The 15,513-nt window shown below is 37.1% G+C and overlaps 1 protein-coding gene across 1 annotated transcript; it reads left to right on the forward strand.

The window, feature by feature from the left end:
- Window positions 1–7,788: 7,788 nt before the first annotated feature.
- Window positions 7,789–14,299, forward strand: pnhd.L (pinhead L homeolog; the record flags this gene model as incomplete). The annotated part of the gene is given in 7 exon segments (NM_001127751.1): window positions 7,789–7,857; window positions 8,052–8,147; window positions 8,369–8,511; window positions 9,087–9,354; window positions 10,744–10,922; window positions 12,361–12,419; window positions 13,115–14,299. Coding segments are annotated over 7 exon segments (960 nt in total). The 3' UTR covers window positions 13,266–14,299.
- Between the last annotated feature and the right edge of the window lie 1,214 nt (window positions 14,300–15,513).

Genomic DNA, 15,513 nt, shown 5'->3' on the forward strand with positions numbered 1-15,513 from the left:
CAGGCTGCTGTTTTTCCTTCTCAATGTAACTGAATGTGTCTCAGTGGGACATGGGTTTTTACTATTGAGTGTTGTTCTTAGATCTACCAGGCAGCTGTTATCTTGTGTTAGGGAGCTGTTATCTGGTTACCTTCCCATTGTTCTTTTGTTTGGTTGCTGGGGGGGGAAGGGGGGATGATATCACTCCAACTTGCAGTACAGCAGTAAAGAGTGATTGAAGTTTATCAGAGCACAAGTCACATGAGTTGGGGCAGCTGGGAAATTGACAATATGTCTAGCCCCATGTCAGATTTCAAAATTGAATATAAAAAAATCTGTTTGCTCTTTTGAGAAATGGATTTCAGTGCAGAATTTTTCTATTAACTGATTCATTTTGGAAAAAAGTTTTTTTCCCATGACAGTATCCCTTTAAAGTGTTTGCCTTGTATTTGTACAATGTTGGGGTCTTGTCTGATTAACTGGGCAAGAGGCTCAACCATAAGTGCAAAAAACAGGGGGGAAAGAGGGCACCCCTGATGTGTGCCATGTATTACTGCAAAGTTAGGCGAGAGGAGGCCCATATATTTAATTTTAGCTATAGGGTTATAAGACCCAGATCACATATAGAAAGTTGCCTTTGATCCCAAATAGTACAAGGGAATGATATACAGTATGACCAATCCACAGTGTCAATGTTTTTCTAAGGTCAAATAATAATAGTAAGTCTTTAGAGTTGGCATAATATATGGTGCTTATAAGCATATGTTTATCTGTGATGGATGAAGCCAAATTGGTCTGCATGACTTAATTTGTTTATGAATTGATTTAATCTAGAGTCCATAATGTTAGAGAATATTCTCATGTCTTTTCACAACATTTTATTCAAAACCTATTTCAGTATTTTTTTCCAGAGAATGTCTTCCCCAAGCTATATTTTGTCAAGCAAGGTTTCTCAAACTGTGAGGCTACATTCATTTCTTAGATTCACTGTCATATCTAGTGAGGTCTGATTTAACTTCTTCTTTATACTCTATACATCGACTCATAAACCCAGTTTAAGTTTTGGTTAAGACATTATATTAATGTCTAATAAACATTAAACATTACTATAAAATCCAAGGGAAGGGTTTGGAATCTGGTGATGCTCTTTTTGTACTACTTAAAAAGTAAAAATGAGTAAAAATAACAGTAGGGTTACACATCTAATTTAATTCTAAGCAGTGGGCCTTGTTGGTAACTATTTTTTACCAAAGCATAAGATCATAATGCCTTGGTGAAAAAGAAATCTGAGAATTAGTATTTTATGGCATATAGGACTTGGGATATGTTGGAGCAGTTATTATTACTCTCATGTGCCAAAAAAATCAATATTTCCTAAAACAATATGAAACGTAAACAGCCCTACTATTGTTTGGAAAACTATTTTTGGTATACTGTACTATAAACTTTTCCTAATGGTTGTTCCACCATTTCATTCAATTTAGGCTGGGGCTACATGGATTCACACTAGTTATAAGTAATCTACCTTAGTCCCGCTCAACTTCTAGGGTTGTCAGACAACTGACAATGTCAGAGTTTATTATATGATCCCCTCATATATTTATACATAGTTATCATATTTCCCCCTCAATTGCCCCTTCTCCAGAGTAAACAATCCCAACTTGGCTCCAGTTTAGCACTGGAGACCAAAACTGCATGGCATATACTCAATGGGGCCTTACCAGCACTTTGTAAAGTGGAAGAATAACCCTCTCCTCCTCCAAATCTATGCCCATTTTAATACAGCTCAGAAACGTGTTTGTTCTTGCAGCTGCTGACAGATATTGCTTGCTATAACCAACCAATGGACTGCTATGTACTTCTCCATTATGGGTTTGCCTAGTGCAGTCCATTAAGCGTATAAGTGGCATGCATATTTTTACATCGCATGTAGAAGGTCCTTAATGCTTTTGTAATGATGTGATATTTCCAATGGCCACTGTTTCAGTCCTGTGCTTTAGCCCCTATCTATGCACTGAAGTACTGACATTAATTGTTTTCTTGGAATTCAGGAGTCTTTGTTTCCCCAGTGTATTGCCACAAACATTAAATGATGGTCACTGTTACCCAGGAGTTCAATTACTTGCACATTTGCTGTACGTTCTGGGTCATTAGAGATCACTAGATCCAGTATAGCATGGTTTCTGGGCGGCTCCTTAACAACCTGTTTCCATTAAATGTTCTGGCATTACTGTTGCTCCTGTCACGACTTGCCCAAACTAGCAGCCTTTTGAGGAACTGAGCCACTTGCAAAAAAAAAAAAAAAAAACATTGGTGGCCAGTGATTTAAAAAAAACATCAGTGTTTAGTGAGATTTACCTTTAAACTTTGACAGGCAGACTTCTTCCTTGGCTTCTTTGTTCTCCTGTGAGGTTTCCTGTTCGGCTCATTTCGTCGGCTTTGGCTCCCATTCCAATTTGGCAGGCATTTGCTCCCATTCTGCAGCTTTGCTTCAGCTCCCTTCAGCGGCTCTAGTTTCCCTGATTCCCTATATTAGGTTGTAAATTCTTAACACACATGCCCTTCTTATTTTTCCAGATTTTCCCAGATTTCCTTTTGCTACCAGCCTTGAATATTGCCTAGACTTTGTTTTATTCCTTATATTATGGATTTTGGACTTTTCTCTGCCATACCAGTAAGCCTGACAATTTTTCTGTCTCTCTCCCTGTACCAGTGCCTATATTCTGCCTTGTTTTGTTTATCCAGTCTATTCTAACTTAAAGGAACAGTTCAGTGTAAAAATAAAAACTAGGTAAATAGATAGGTTGTGCAAAATAACATGTTTCTAATATAGTAAGTTAGCCAAAAATGTAATGTATAAAGGCTACATTACATTTTTGCCTAACTATATTAGAAACATTTTTTATTTTGCACAGCCTATCTATTTACCCAGTTTTTATTTTTATATTGAACAATTCCTTTAAAGGGCCTCAAATTACCTCAAAACTCGAATGGTATCTTATTTAAGAAAAAACTCAAATTGTAAAAACCGGAATATGCAAGTTCGAGTCCCGCAACCTGAAAACTCGAATTGATCGAGTTTTCGGCAAAAAAAAACTTGAATCTCTCGAATCATTAGAGTTTTCGGGCAAAACCTCGGGCACAAAAATCAAACAGGCTGTTAACCTCTTCAAATGGTTCCAGGAACCTCTGCCATTGACTTCTACATAACTCTGACAGGTTTTAGGTGGTGTATTTTTGGATTCAAGCTATTTTCAGGGTCGAGGTATAATAAATCTAGAATATTCAAGTTTTTTTTAAAGAAAACTCGAGCAATTTTTTTTTTAACTCAAACTTTTGTGGAAAAACAACTCGAACCTTAATAAATCTGCCCCAAAGTGTTCTTATGCTTATGCTCATCTGTTGTACTTCCTCCTCGGTCCCTTACAAACACTAGACAAGTGGCCCCTAAGACTTTGTTGTTGCCCTCTGGTGGTCAGTCAGAGTGAGTTTTGGCCACTGTACGTGACAACTACACCAATCTCTCAGCCACGCATTCCTCTAAAGGACTGAAATCAGCATCTTAAATCTGCCCATGTGTGACCTGAAATTGTAAATTGTAGAGATCACAAATTTTTCTGCTGTTTACAGCAATTAATTTTTATAGGCTGTACAGGAAAAGAACCTATGGAAGACCGACATACATAACATGAAATGTGTGTAGTTTTTACCAAAGCATCTCATACACCATATTTTATTTAGCAAAGAGAACATGCTAAAACATTTGCTTTAAACCAAATATGTGTTCATTTCCATATAGAAAACAAATTACCTGAAATGCAAATATATGAGAAATGTGATTGTTCCACTGCATCTTTAATGTAAGAGCTCTAAATTTAGTTAGCATAAAGAGGCTTTGAAGTTTCCAAAGATCCATACAAGACACCTATATTAGTCTCAGTAAAAGTAAAACAGATCAAAGACTCAAGTCTCTGCTATTCCCTGCAGAGAAAGACTAAGAATATAATTCACATTAGATTAGTTAGAAACAAAAGACTGAAATGGTATCCTGCTACCCTTCCATGACTACAGTATTTAAAAAAAAAAAGGTTAAACTAGCGGCGGATAAAAGAAGAAAAAAAAAGGAAAAATATGAGCCACAGCTCTGTACTAACCACAGAGCATTTCTTCCCAGAATGTTTTGCATTGTACCTAAGCAAAAGTGTATTTGTTCCCATGATGTTTGCTAGGCAGAGATTATATTCAAGGCTGAAGTCAGACAGTATTCTAATGGATGCTGCTATGATGCAGAAAACAGCTGTGGTCAAAATGTCCTATCTGCCAATCACAGATTCACACAGAAATCTATGGGAAACATGATGTTTGTAGCACACACAGTGGTGACAGGTGGAGGTCTGTTAAAATATGCTTGCTTGACAGTTTCTGAACAGAGTGCCTAATATTGCTAAATGGGATTCAGGTTTTTCACTAGATTACAATGAGAAGTGGGGCCAGTTCAATCACTACTATTTTTCGACTACCAAAAGCTACCCTTCATACACAGTGCACAAGGAGTGGATTATGTACAGAAAATCACACTTGCTTCCAGTGCTATCACTGCGCACAGATACAGTGTGCAGTATGTGCTATAGGGCAAGGGCATATTAGCATATGGAACGCTCCTCTATGACTGATGAATATTAATGAAGCACAGAGAAGTGGATGCACTGAAATCAGCTCTTCCTGTATCTGTTTTTAAAAGTCCGCCTGTATGAAGTGGAGATTGGCTTCAAAATGCCTGCATGTTTCAGGCCAATCTCCTCTCATCTCTGTTATAGCCATACACACACAGAAACTGTACTTTTAAATGCAGATACAGGAATCTATGATTTCACAGCATCCGCTTCTTTCCACCTAATGCCTATTGAGGTGTTCTATATGCTAGTGTGCCCTTGCTCATAATTGTATATGGCCCAAACTATTTTATAATTTACTGTCCTTTGAAAAGCTAAATAAGAAGATTAACCAAGTATTCATGCACTCCGCCCCTTTTGCGCCACAGACCGCCCCTTTGTTTTCCGCCCCCACCGGCCGATAAAATTTTTTAGAAAAGGTGCCAACCCTTCCGGCGATTTACATTCTAGCCGACGGGAAGGCAGTTTGGGGAGATTATTCGCCCCTCGAAGAAGAGGAGATTTGTCGCCAGGCGTCTAATGTCCCTAAATCTGACCGTGTGTCTCTGCCCTAAAGGCTTGACAGGCAGCATGTCAGTTGGTAAATAACCCATTAGGCTCAAGGCAATAAACTGCCTAGGAGATAAGGGGGCAAGGAATCTTATCGCTGTATCTAGCCTTTATACCAGGATTAGTACCTTATTCTCATCTTAAACTGGAACTGTACCAGTAAAATTATTCTATGATTTTCTTTGACAGGCAGCATGTCAGTTGGTAAACAACCCATTAGGCTCAAGGCAATAACCTGCCTAGGAGATAAGGGGGCAAGCAATCTTATCGCTGTATCTAGCCTATATACCAGGATTAGTACCTTATTCTCATCTTAAACTGGAACTGTACCAGTAAAATGATTCTATGATTTTTTTACATGTTAAGAGACCCACAGATACCAATAATGTACTATGGATATTGTTCGGATTAGGGCAAGTTTAAAATCGAATCTGCAGATGCACCAAATCTACTTGTGTATGGTGCGTGGGCTGATGAGGCAGTGAAGAAGTGCCACAGCTCCTTTTTATATCTTACTGTTTCAATCATTCAGGCTGTCTGAATGTGTGTGACTGCAGTCACTCGTATACTATACAGTTGGATAGTTATGGGAGTCTGTTGATATATGACTGCCTTAACACTCATGTAGCTGTAGCAATTGGTGCTACTACAAAGCATTTTAAGCAACATTCTTTTTGTTGGCAAAGCGTTTCCTATGAAGTAGGTTAAGTGATAGTGTGTCTGTTAACATTATCATATAAAGATATATGTAAAACAGCAGATAAACTGTAATAACACATAATTTGTGCTCAAAACACATTTTAATAACCAGTTTGCTACTCAATCACTTTAGCCAAATAAAGTTGGCCATGGATGCAAAGATCCGATTGTTCGAATCCTCAAACGATCTGACTTCCCCATCTCCCGACCTGCCACTAACCAGATCAAATAAAGAAGAAAAGAACATATCAGCCGATGTTCTGCCCCTGACAGCAATCGTACGAAAGTTATGTCTGACCAAATCTAGTGACAGTCTCCCACTGAAAATCGTACGATCGGCAATACATGCAGAGATATTATTGGCAACCAACAGAAATCTTTTAACCTGGCTGATCGACCAATCAACCGTTCTCCGTTGGACGAAAAATGTCAGGACTCTCCACACACAGTCCGAAAATCGTAGGAATCCTCGATTGCGTCTATGGCCAGCTTAAGTGGATCTGACCTACACACCCATTGGAGTGGTCCTTACCAAGCAGGATTTTCAAAACTGTCTGATAGATATCTAGTCGATTTTTAGCTCAATATCAGTCCAGCTGATCCTCCTAAAGGCTTCCATACATGGGCTGATATGCTGCCATCTAGATCTGGAGGGAGTGAGTTGGCAGCTTTTATTGGTGTGCATCGCCTGATTCATCAGCTTGATGCCAAGGGTATATGATGAACAATTTAACTAGGCACCTTTCAAAAGCATATCATTTACAGTATATTCATGGCTCTTAAGTTTTACAAAAGTATAAAAATATAAATTAATGCAGGTATTATAATATTATATATGTATATAAGCATTAGGGCGGGGTAACATTATTCCCTAATGTATGTTATGATAGAGTGAGTATATCCAATTCTATAATACCCTCTTGCAAGAACAGAAGCTTTAAAACCCAGGGTATACTAATCAAAAATCAGTGTATAGGTTTATTGGCTGTTACCTGAGAGATGGCAAGTTCAATAAGGATCAGTTCTGAATATTTTCTTCTTTATGACGATTATATTTATTCCATTTTTTTTCAAATCCTGAATTATGAATTTATTATTAATTATTAATTTATTTTTAATTAAACATAAAATCTTATTACAGAATAATGGTGTAGGAGATGCAGAACCAAGCATAAACAAAGAGGAAACTGCAATAAAAGTGATGGTTTCTGTAATTATTTAGCACTTAGCAGAATATGGAATAACACAGGCAAAATGTAAAGGATCATGTTGTAAATTAGTCAGGGATAATGCTATTGATGAATCCATTAAATGTAATAACAGTTGTGAAGAATAACAAAGGATTGTCCTATTTGCTGCTATTAAAGAAATGTAAGATTTTGGATCTCCTATAGGCTGGAGTTTCAGTTTATCAAAAAATGCTGTGAATTTAATAGTTGAAGTGTCGCGAGAGCTTTTTAACTGCAGATAAAAGACTGCTGAAAATCTTTTAAGTGTTTTTGTTCCCTTTCAAATGAGGAGACTTAGAGGAGTCTCAAAGCTACTTAGAGCTTCATTTGGCTGGCACAAGTGGTTTTAACTAACACCTCAAGCTGAGCAAGTCAATAAAAACAAAAGACGACTATACCTCGGGGGGCATATTTGGTATTTAAAACACCTCTTTGAAGTTATCCTTGGCCACTGTCTCTGAGACATTTAAGTGTGGAAATTCAATTAGTTTAGGGTTTTTCTTGACACCACTTTTGTGTTGTATTAAGATTGTAATCTAAGAAACCTCTTGTTGTAGCTTGCCCATCAATATACATATTAGATCTGACCCCCTAAGGATATAAAGGTCTGGACCCAAATTCTCAGACTCATCCATTAGCTTTCAAACAGGAGAAGGCATCAGACATGGAACATCTTTTCTTGTTTTTCTTGTACCTCTGTAGCATGTTCAGCTCACATTTTGCTGCCTGTAAGTATTCTAATGATACCATCCTATATATATATTTATAATTCCATGTGGATATTAGCTTGAGATATCACTTGCCATCTACTGAAAATGTAATTTGCTTTTTTTGCTAACAAACCTTTGTAATTAAATACATGCACGGATGTGATGTCTGCAAGGTATAAAAGAATGAGCTTTTACCTTATTTTGTCTTTTAGATGGTAGCGTGATGAACAGGCAGAATGACAGGCGCAATCTATTTGCAGAGAGAGGCTGCTGTAAAAGACAAAGCAATTTTGTTTATATTGGACAAGGTGAGTTCACAATATGCAATTGCCAGTATTTGAAAATTATATTATGCAAAATAGGGCAATTTCTTTTTCTTCCTTTACAGTACTATTTTATTCAATCACTATTATATGAGGAGTTTTGTTTTGGTACCATATTCACAGAAGATGCACATTTTTCTCAGATTCACTTTAGCATAAGTAGCACTTGAAAAAGCATAAATTAAAGCCATATATTTTTATTACAGATATCTCTGTTAGTCCAGTAAGTGTGGATGTTGGACTGTGCAGGTCTCATTGCGGTGTTCCCCAAAGAATAAATGCGTACAATCAGGCATTGCCTGGGCTTGCAAAGCATTCTTCCATGCTGGATATCCTGAAAAATAAAAAGGTAGGTGTCAGCTTTCTTTTGATGCACTGACAGGCCTATTGAATCTGTTGTTACATAATTTGCAAGGCTTCTGTTATGTAATTGGTTTGAAACAGTAGAAGATTTTCAGATTTAGTTCACAGACACCCCTATTTAAATTGCATTTTCTGGTGTAGTTCCTGTGTGGATTGTGTTCCTGCCACATTCTGTCCCTCTTGGAACTCAAACTATCACTTGCAACAGCTCAAAAGTCACATTTTCAACATATGTGTCATTGGCAGTGCTTGTCCATGATCCACATGCATTGACATAGTTTGTTTATTAAATGAGCACATTACAACTAGAAAGTGCCAGTAACCATGACACTAGGATAGGACACTCCCGCTATTCTCACTTACCCCTCCTAAGGCAGAAGTTTTCTTTGCCAGCTGATAAGCTTATGCATTAAAGCAAGTAAATAATACATTTGATTCATAAAATCTGTTAGGCTTATTTTGAGCAGCTGTTTATATATTTCCATTTCAATTCTATTTTGTCTGTATTAGAACCTATTCTGGAAATGTGATGAACTGCATTTAATGTTATGTATTTTACAGCTGCGTGAAAGGGTTCCAGACCCAAATCCTTCTTCTGGATCAGAACCTTCTTGTCCCCAAGAGTACACCTGTCAACCCACCAAAGTTGGGATTGAAAGAGTCCTGTTATTCCAGGGAATCCAAGAAGTGGAGGTGATAGAGGACTGCCAGTGCAGCCTGATTCCAGAAGATTGCATCAGAATGCCATTTCTGAAGACATTTTTTCCAGATTCTCCCTTTGAATCAACAGTGGATGTAGGAAAGTGTTCCAGTCCTACAAAGACCACAGGTATACACATTCTCCAATGTCTGCACTTGCCGCACAAATCATTACACAAGAGTGAAGATTAGGAATTGTTTAAAGAATACTTACAGTAAATTGGGTTGACAAATCACTAGGCATATTATTATTGGATAAACTTATTTGAACAAAATAATTGTATGCATTTATTTGTTTATTTAATATTACTTATAGTTCAAATACTTCTGGCTTTGGCCATTTATGTTTGTAATAGACAACAGTCAGTCCTCGTTTGACTGTTATTCCTGCAATAACAAGATCAGTCTTAGGCCCATCTGCACCCAAAATATGTTCTGTAGGCATAGTGCGTTGGGATGCAGCAATCAAAGTAGCACTCTAAGGCCAGCTTTCTTTTAGCTGAGAGCCCATGCTGACCTTGGAAGTAAAGAAGGCAATATATGTACAATTGCGCCAATACTGCTTTTACAGAGAATTGCTTATTTGGTTGTAGGTGGCTTTATGTCACAAAGAGCATTTTCGATGTTATTTCCATGATGTTTGTGTGAAAATATAAAACAACATTTTTTTTAATATATTGCATTATGCAGCATCAACCCTTTTATTTATAGACATTCTTCTTTTAGAGCATATTTACCATGCCAACCATTGAACAAATGATTAAATAAATCAACCAACCAAAAATTGTGATTGAACAAGTACAATACTAGTTTATTGATATGCATTACTGCACTAGCAAAAAAACTGTTATATTATTGAGGCTCATACCTGCAATATCATAGTCATATACGAATGACAGTCCTTCCTTTTAGCCCTTTTATGGTTCTCAAATTGTTTCCAGTTAATTGCCTAAAGATTCCCCTCAACTACAATGTGTGTTTATTTTCAAAGAGAAAAGGCAGAGACAAAATTCCACCTGCACCACCCTCAGTGGTGGACATGTATAAGAATACTGGCAATAATAAAAAAGTAAGCTTCAGATGCTAGAGCTGGCAAATATTATGAGGCAAATAGATTCATTTTATTTCCATATTCTTTTATATCTTTATAAATTAAGTAAATTCTTGGTTAAACAGAGAACATTTTTTATTTAAAGTTTTTTAGGTATGACAACACTCTACGCCTAGGCTAACCACAATCTTATTTTATTACATATAATATATTGTACAGTTGTGAGAGGCATGTATCATTCTCTCTGGCAACAAGTAGCCTCTCTGGTAACAATATACCTACCAGGAACTGCAAGCTAGGTGTTTAGAGCATTTAAATACTCCAGCTACAAGCACTGAATTAAGAATTACCAGCTCAACAATCTGCTCTCGGTGCCCTGACTGCTATTAATTACTTTAAGAATAGCATCTAAATTATTATGAAAAGTAGAGCAGAAACCTTAATTCATGAGATGTCTTTTCTAAACAGGACTCCTGTGTTCCCCAACTAAATTTGACACTGTGGTTGTTGAAAGCCCAAATGGAGCGGAAATTGTGCAGACTGTGGAAAATTGTGAAATGAAAGAGAACTGTTACCGAATCAGCTACCTGGAATATTACTATGAAGTAGTGTACCATTCTAATGGCAGCAAAGAGGAGAGGGTAAAGGTATGTCTGACTAATAGCATTACTTATGCAGAAGCCTCTGAATTCAAACTTAATGGGGCTAGGCGGAATCACTGTTTCATAAAGTCAAGGCTGTTAAAAGGCCTATGAGAGCCAAGGTTAAAATATTTTAAAACTGGGTATGCACAGCAGATAAACGTAGAAACTGTATCTAATGTTCACAAACTGTGTTTACTTTGGTTTAAATGATCGGAATCTGCTCAAAACCAGGTTCTTATATTGGTTTCTCCATCCATGTGATCCCTCTAATGAGTGATTTGACTGGGCTAAGTTATAACCTGATTTAGCACATATACTGTACAAGGCTATTGACTCAACAGAACTGAGACTGCATGAACTCTGCATAGTGCTCTGGCAAAGTAGCCCACCAAGCAAGTCAGTTGATTTAATATACATTATAGCAATAATATGGGCCACTACCAGCAAATATGGCAGGCAAGTTTGTACACATATTTACCCCTGTAGTGCAACAAATAACTATAAAAGCTATTTATACTGGAGAATGATGCCGGAAATAGTAGCTGTGCAAATTAATTTGTCCAACATAATGCATTCTATAGCATCAGCTGTCAGATTCTTCCATCACACCAACCGCACTTCCTCTTCTGTGCAACTCTTCCAGTCCCTAAACTGATTCTGTGTTGATTAAGGTTATGGCTAATGCTACATGGGGCTTGTATAAATGTTAGCAGTGAAACAGTCCATCGGTGTCTTTCCCCTTCTACGTTGATAGGCAAGGTGTTGGCCTGTGCATAGTCACACAGAGTGCATTTTTTTAAGAAGAACGCCAGTGTATGCATTTTCGTGCCAAAATACATTATGCATGTCTGCACACAGACTGACACCGTCAGTGCAGAAGCAGTGGATGGAAATGGAGCGAATGTTTCTCCACGTGCGTTTATTCATAGGTGGATACACAGCCCTATGTGACAGAGTAGCGTAACATATAGACGTTGTTATTTTAAAGCAGTTTGCATCTTTATCCAACCCTATATCTTTAAAATTATCTGATGTTATTATTTACTGTGTGTAGGGTTGCCACTTGACCGGTATTTTACCGGCCTGGCTTGATCCCAATGTTATTAATAGGGGAAAAAATAAATATATAGGAAGGCCGGTATTTTTTTCCCAGAAAAGGTGGCAACCCTAACAGTATGACGGACATATTTATTTTGCTCAGAGGTTTTTATTCGCAACAAAATATAATTTTATTTTTTTTTGACAAATGTATGTAGCTTCCCATTTCTTTTTTTATTTTGTTTACCCTTCATCCCACCCCCAGCAGTGCGTGTGGTGTAATAAAGCTTGAAAGAGCATAGTATTTCATATGCAAACCAGTAGTTTAGCATTTGTGTAGGCATTTGCATTCTAAGTATGGGTTTTATGTGTTTTTAACTCCTTTGTTTTGTAAATCTTTCAGGAAATTGATGTAGGAAGGTGCTTAGGAGGCTGTTCATCAGGAAGCCATTGTCTACTCAGGTAAGCACAGCTGCTTCTAGACTCCCTTCCCACCTTCTTAGTTTCCTGTTAGCACCTCTTTATATACTAGACTAGAGTAATGTCTGATTAAGCCATTACACACAGGAACCAACTGGAAAATACAATAATCAACAAAACTGATATGGTTTGCAAAAACTGTAAAAACTGCAATTTATGGTTGATGATAAAGCTATTACCTGATTGGATGCCCAATTGGTGCCACATGACACAACCCTTATTGACTGAGTATGTATGGGCATCTTTCACCTACCACAGCAGACTGGTCTAAAAGGGAAGTGTGAAAATGTCAAAGGGGACGTAAACCCCAAAACTAGTGCAAACTTACTCGAGTGGTGCTGTGAGCACTTTTGCAATTCACAATCATTTTACATTTTTGTGATTTCTGAGACTGTTATGGACTGCCAAAAGCAGGTCCAATGCAAATCTCTCTGAACCCGCTAAAACTAAAAAATAAATGTACAGTCCTTATGCTAAAACAATATGCCCTGATTAGAGAAACCTTTTGTTTACTACTTCCGTTTTATTTGTTTGAAAAAAAAGATGATTTGGTCAGTTTCTAGGGTGATAAGAGTTCATCCAGTTTTTCCCCACCTGCAATATACAGACAAAACAAATATTGGGTCCAATGGAACTGAATTATTAAAATATTTATATTTTTTCTTTTTCTCTTACAGGGATTCCCGTAACAGAGATCATTGTATAGTGTGGGCAGAAGGCTCGGGCAATGGATGTGTCCCTCAAGATTACGAGACACACACATTCAGGAGCAGGAATGGACACATACGTTCTGTGTTTGCAATCAAGACCTGCAAGTGCCAAATGTAGAGAAACATTCTTTTTTTATTTAGCATTTTTCAATCTAGTAGATTTCTATCTACTGAAAAATATGGAATTGCTACAATTAAACTAGTTACCTAAGCACTGTCATCAATGGTACTGAGCTGCAGATTCTCTGCTACTTTTTGGTGAAGAAAAGGGCACTTTAATTCTCTTTAAAATGTGCCTACATGTCTGGCACAAGGATTAAAATACCCCTACATAAATGGTTATCATTGCTTAGTGGTCAATAATGGCCTTTTAGGTTTTGAGGTTTTGGGGCTCAAAGACTATCCTGTGCGAGGACATATTTTTTATTGTGAGGTCTTGAACTCAAGCAACTATATCTTATATCTTCTATATAATTTTACTGTAGTTGTACTTGAGAAGTTCCAGAGGAGTTTAAAAAGAACATTACCAAAGCACCATTTGTACATAGACACTTGGGCATAGAAATACAACTCATCAATTGATTGAATCTGGAAGTTTGTATTTGACTTAATACAAAATGCTTCAAAACAGATTTTTCCAAAATACAAAATCTGTACCAGTACCATTTTAAATCTGAGCACAAACATCAAACAGCATTGTCTGAGAATTTCTAAGATTCCTATTGTCCAGTTCTACTAGGGCTCTGGCACAAATGATATTCCAAAACCAGCATTCCAGTCTTTTCCCTTTCTGTCATTCCTTGTGACATTGTGAGCACCCGGTTCTCCCAACAAATCGAATATGTTGCAAACTAAAAGCACATTTAGCTGAATCCCAAATGATATTCTGCATTCAATGCAGCCCATTTAAAAAGAAAAAAAGTATTTTTGTCTTTTGTATAAAGCTATACTATAGAAATATATACTGTAAAACAAATAGTTGTACATTTGTATATATTATTGTATATAAGATTTGTATATACTGTACATGCAACCAATTGAAATGTTTTTATTAAATTCCAATATTTATATAGATGACTGAATACCATATAAAAGCATGTAAATAAATATATGTTGTCAAGATTTTTGCAAATAAAATTGATGTCACAGTTAGCAGTGGACAAAAGATTGTGTTCTTTCTAGAAAGAAGGGGTGAACTTATATACATGGGTTTTAAAACTGGCCATACTTTCCAGTTCCCATGTGATACAACTGGTTGTCCTACCTATCAAGCCACCCAGTTATCACTATTTACCACGTATGGGGATGCTTATATTACACTGACCCAATTATTTGGCATGAGAATATGTGTCCTTACTTGCCATTAAAAGGAATCAGCAAAATAAAAAATACTGACATAATGTATGGTAAACTATTGTTATAACCATTCTTATCTTATAAATCCACAGGGCTTATTTACAACCACAATGTAAATTTGGGTGCAAACTGTCATGTTTTTACCCATAATGCAGCATTCCAATAAATCCAGCAATGTTGCATCTGCCAGGGAAGTTGTGTTTATTAACAGTTTGTCTGATGGCCTAAAATATATGCAGTTGCTCTAGAAATTTGATACAGGCTGCTGTGGGAACCCTGGAGCTACTTCCACCTCAAATAGAACTAGGCAACCTTTGGCTATGAATGTAGAAAATAATATTTACTATTTTACATCAAAAATAATGTAGTATCTATATAAAGTGTGTTTTTTGATAATATGACCTTTGATATTACTACATATTTATAAAGCCTCTTCTGATTTGCTGTTCAGTAACTGTTTCCAATAGGTGGTTTAAATATTTTGAGATGTCTAGTGGTGTTTGAGAGACTGAGTTAGTACCAGCAAGGCATGAAACACGTAAGGCTCTTTTTGAGATGTTTTTTTTAACTGCTTCGATTCTGCAAGGCGAACCAGTTCTTTGTGCCAGCCTGTGTTTGAAGTATGAGGTAGACTGTCATGGTTTGGGTTGTTTTCTGGAGAGAAGATGCTTGTGAGGGGACATGATTACTCTTTATAAGTACATTACAGGGCATCTTTTTCCCTTAAAAAGAAGCAACTCACCAGAGATCATCTACACTGCTTCAAGTATTGTTTTCCTTGTCACTAGAGCAGGAGTCCCAAACCTTTTTTACCCATGGCCAGATTCTTGGGGAGCAACATAAGCATGACCAAAGTTACTAGATTGCCAAAAGGAGGACTTGACTGACTATTTTGCAGCCCTTTGTGGACTGGCAGCCTACAAGAGGCTTTGCTTGGCCATAAACCTGGTTTTATGCAACAAAAACTTCCAAGCCAGGAATAGAAAAATAAGCATCTGCTTTGAGAAAAC

The sequence above is a fragment of the Xenopus laevis genome, chromosome 1L, assembly GCF_017654675.1.
Source record: "Xenopus laevis strain J_2021 chromosome 1L, Xenopus_laevis_v10.1, whole genome shotgun sequence".
Lineage (NCBI taxonomy): Eukaryota > Metazoa > Chordata > Amphibia > Anura > Pipidae > Xenopus > Xenopus laevis.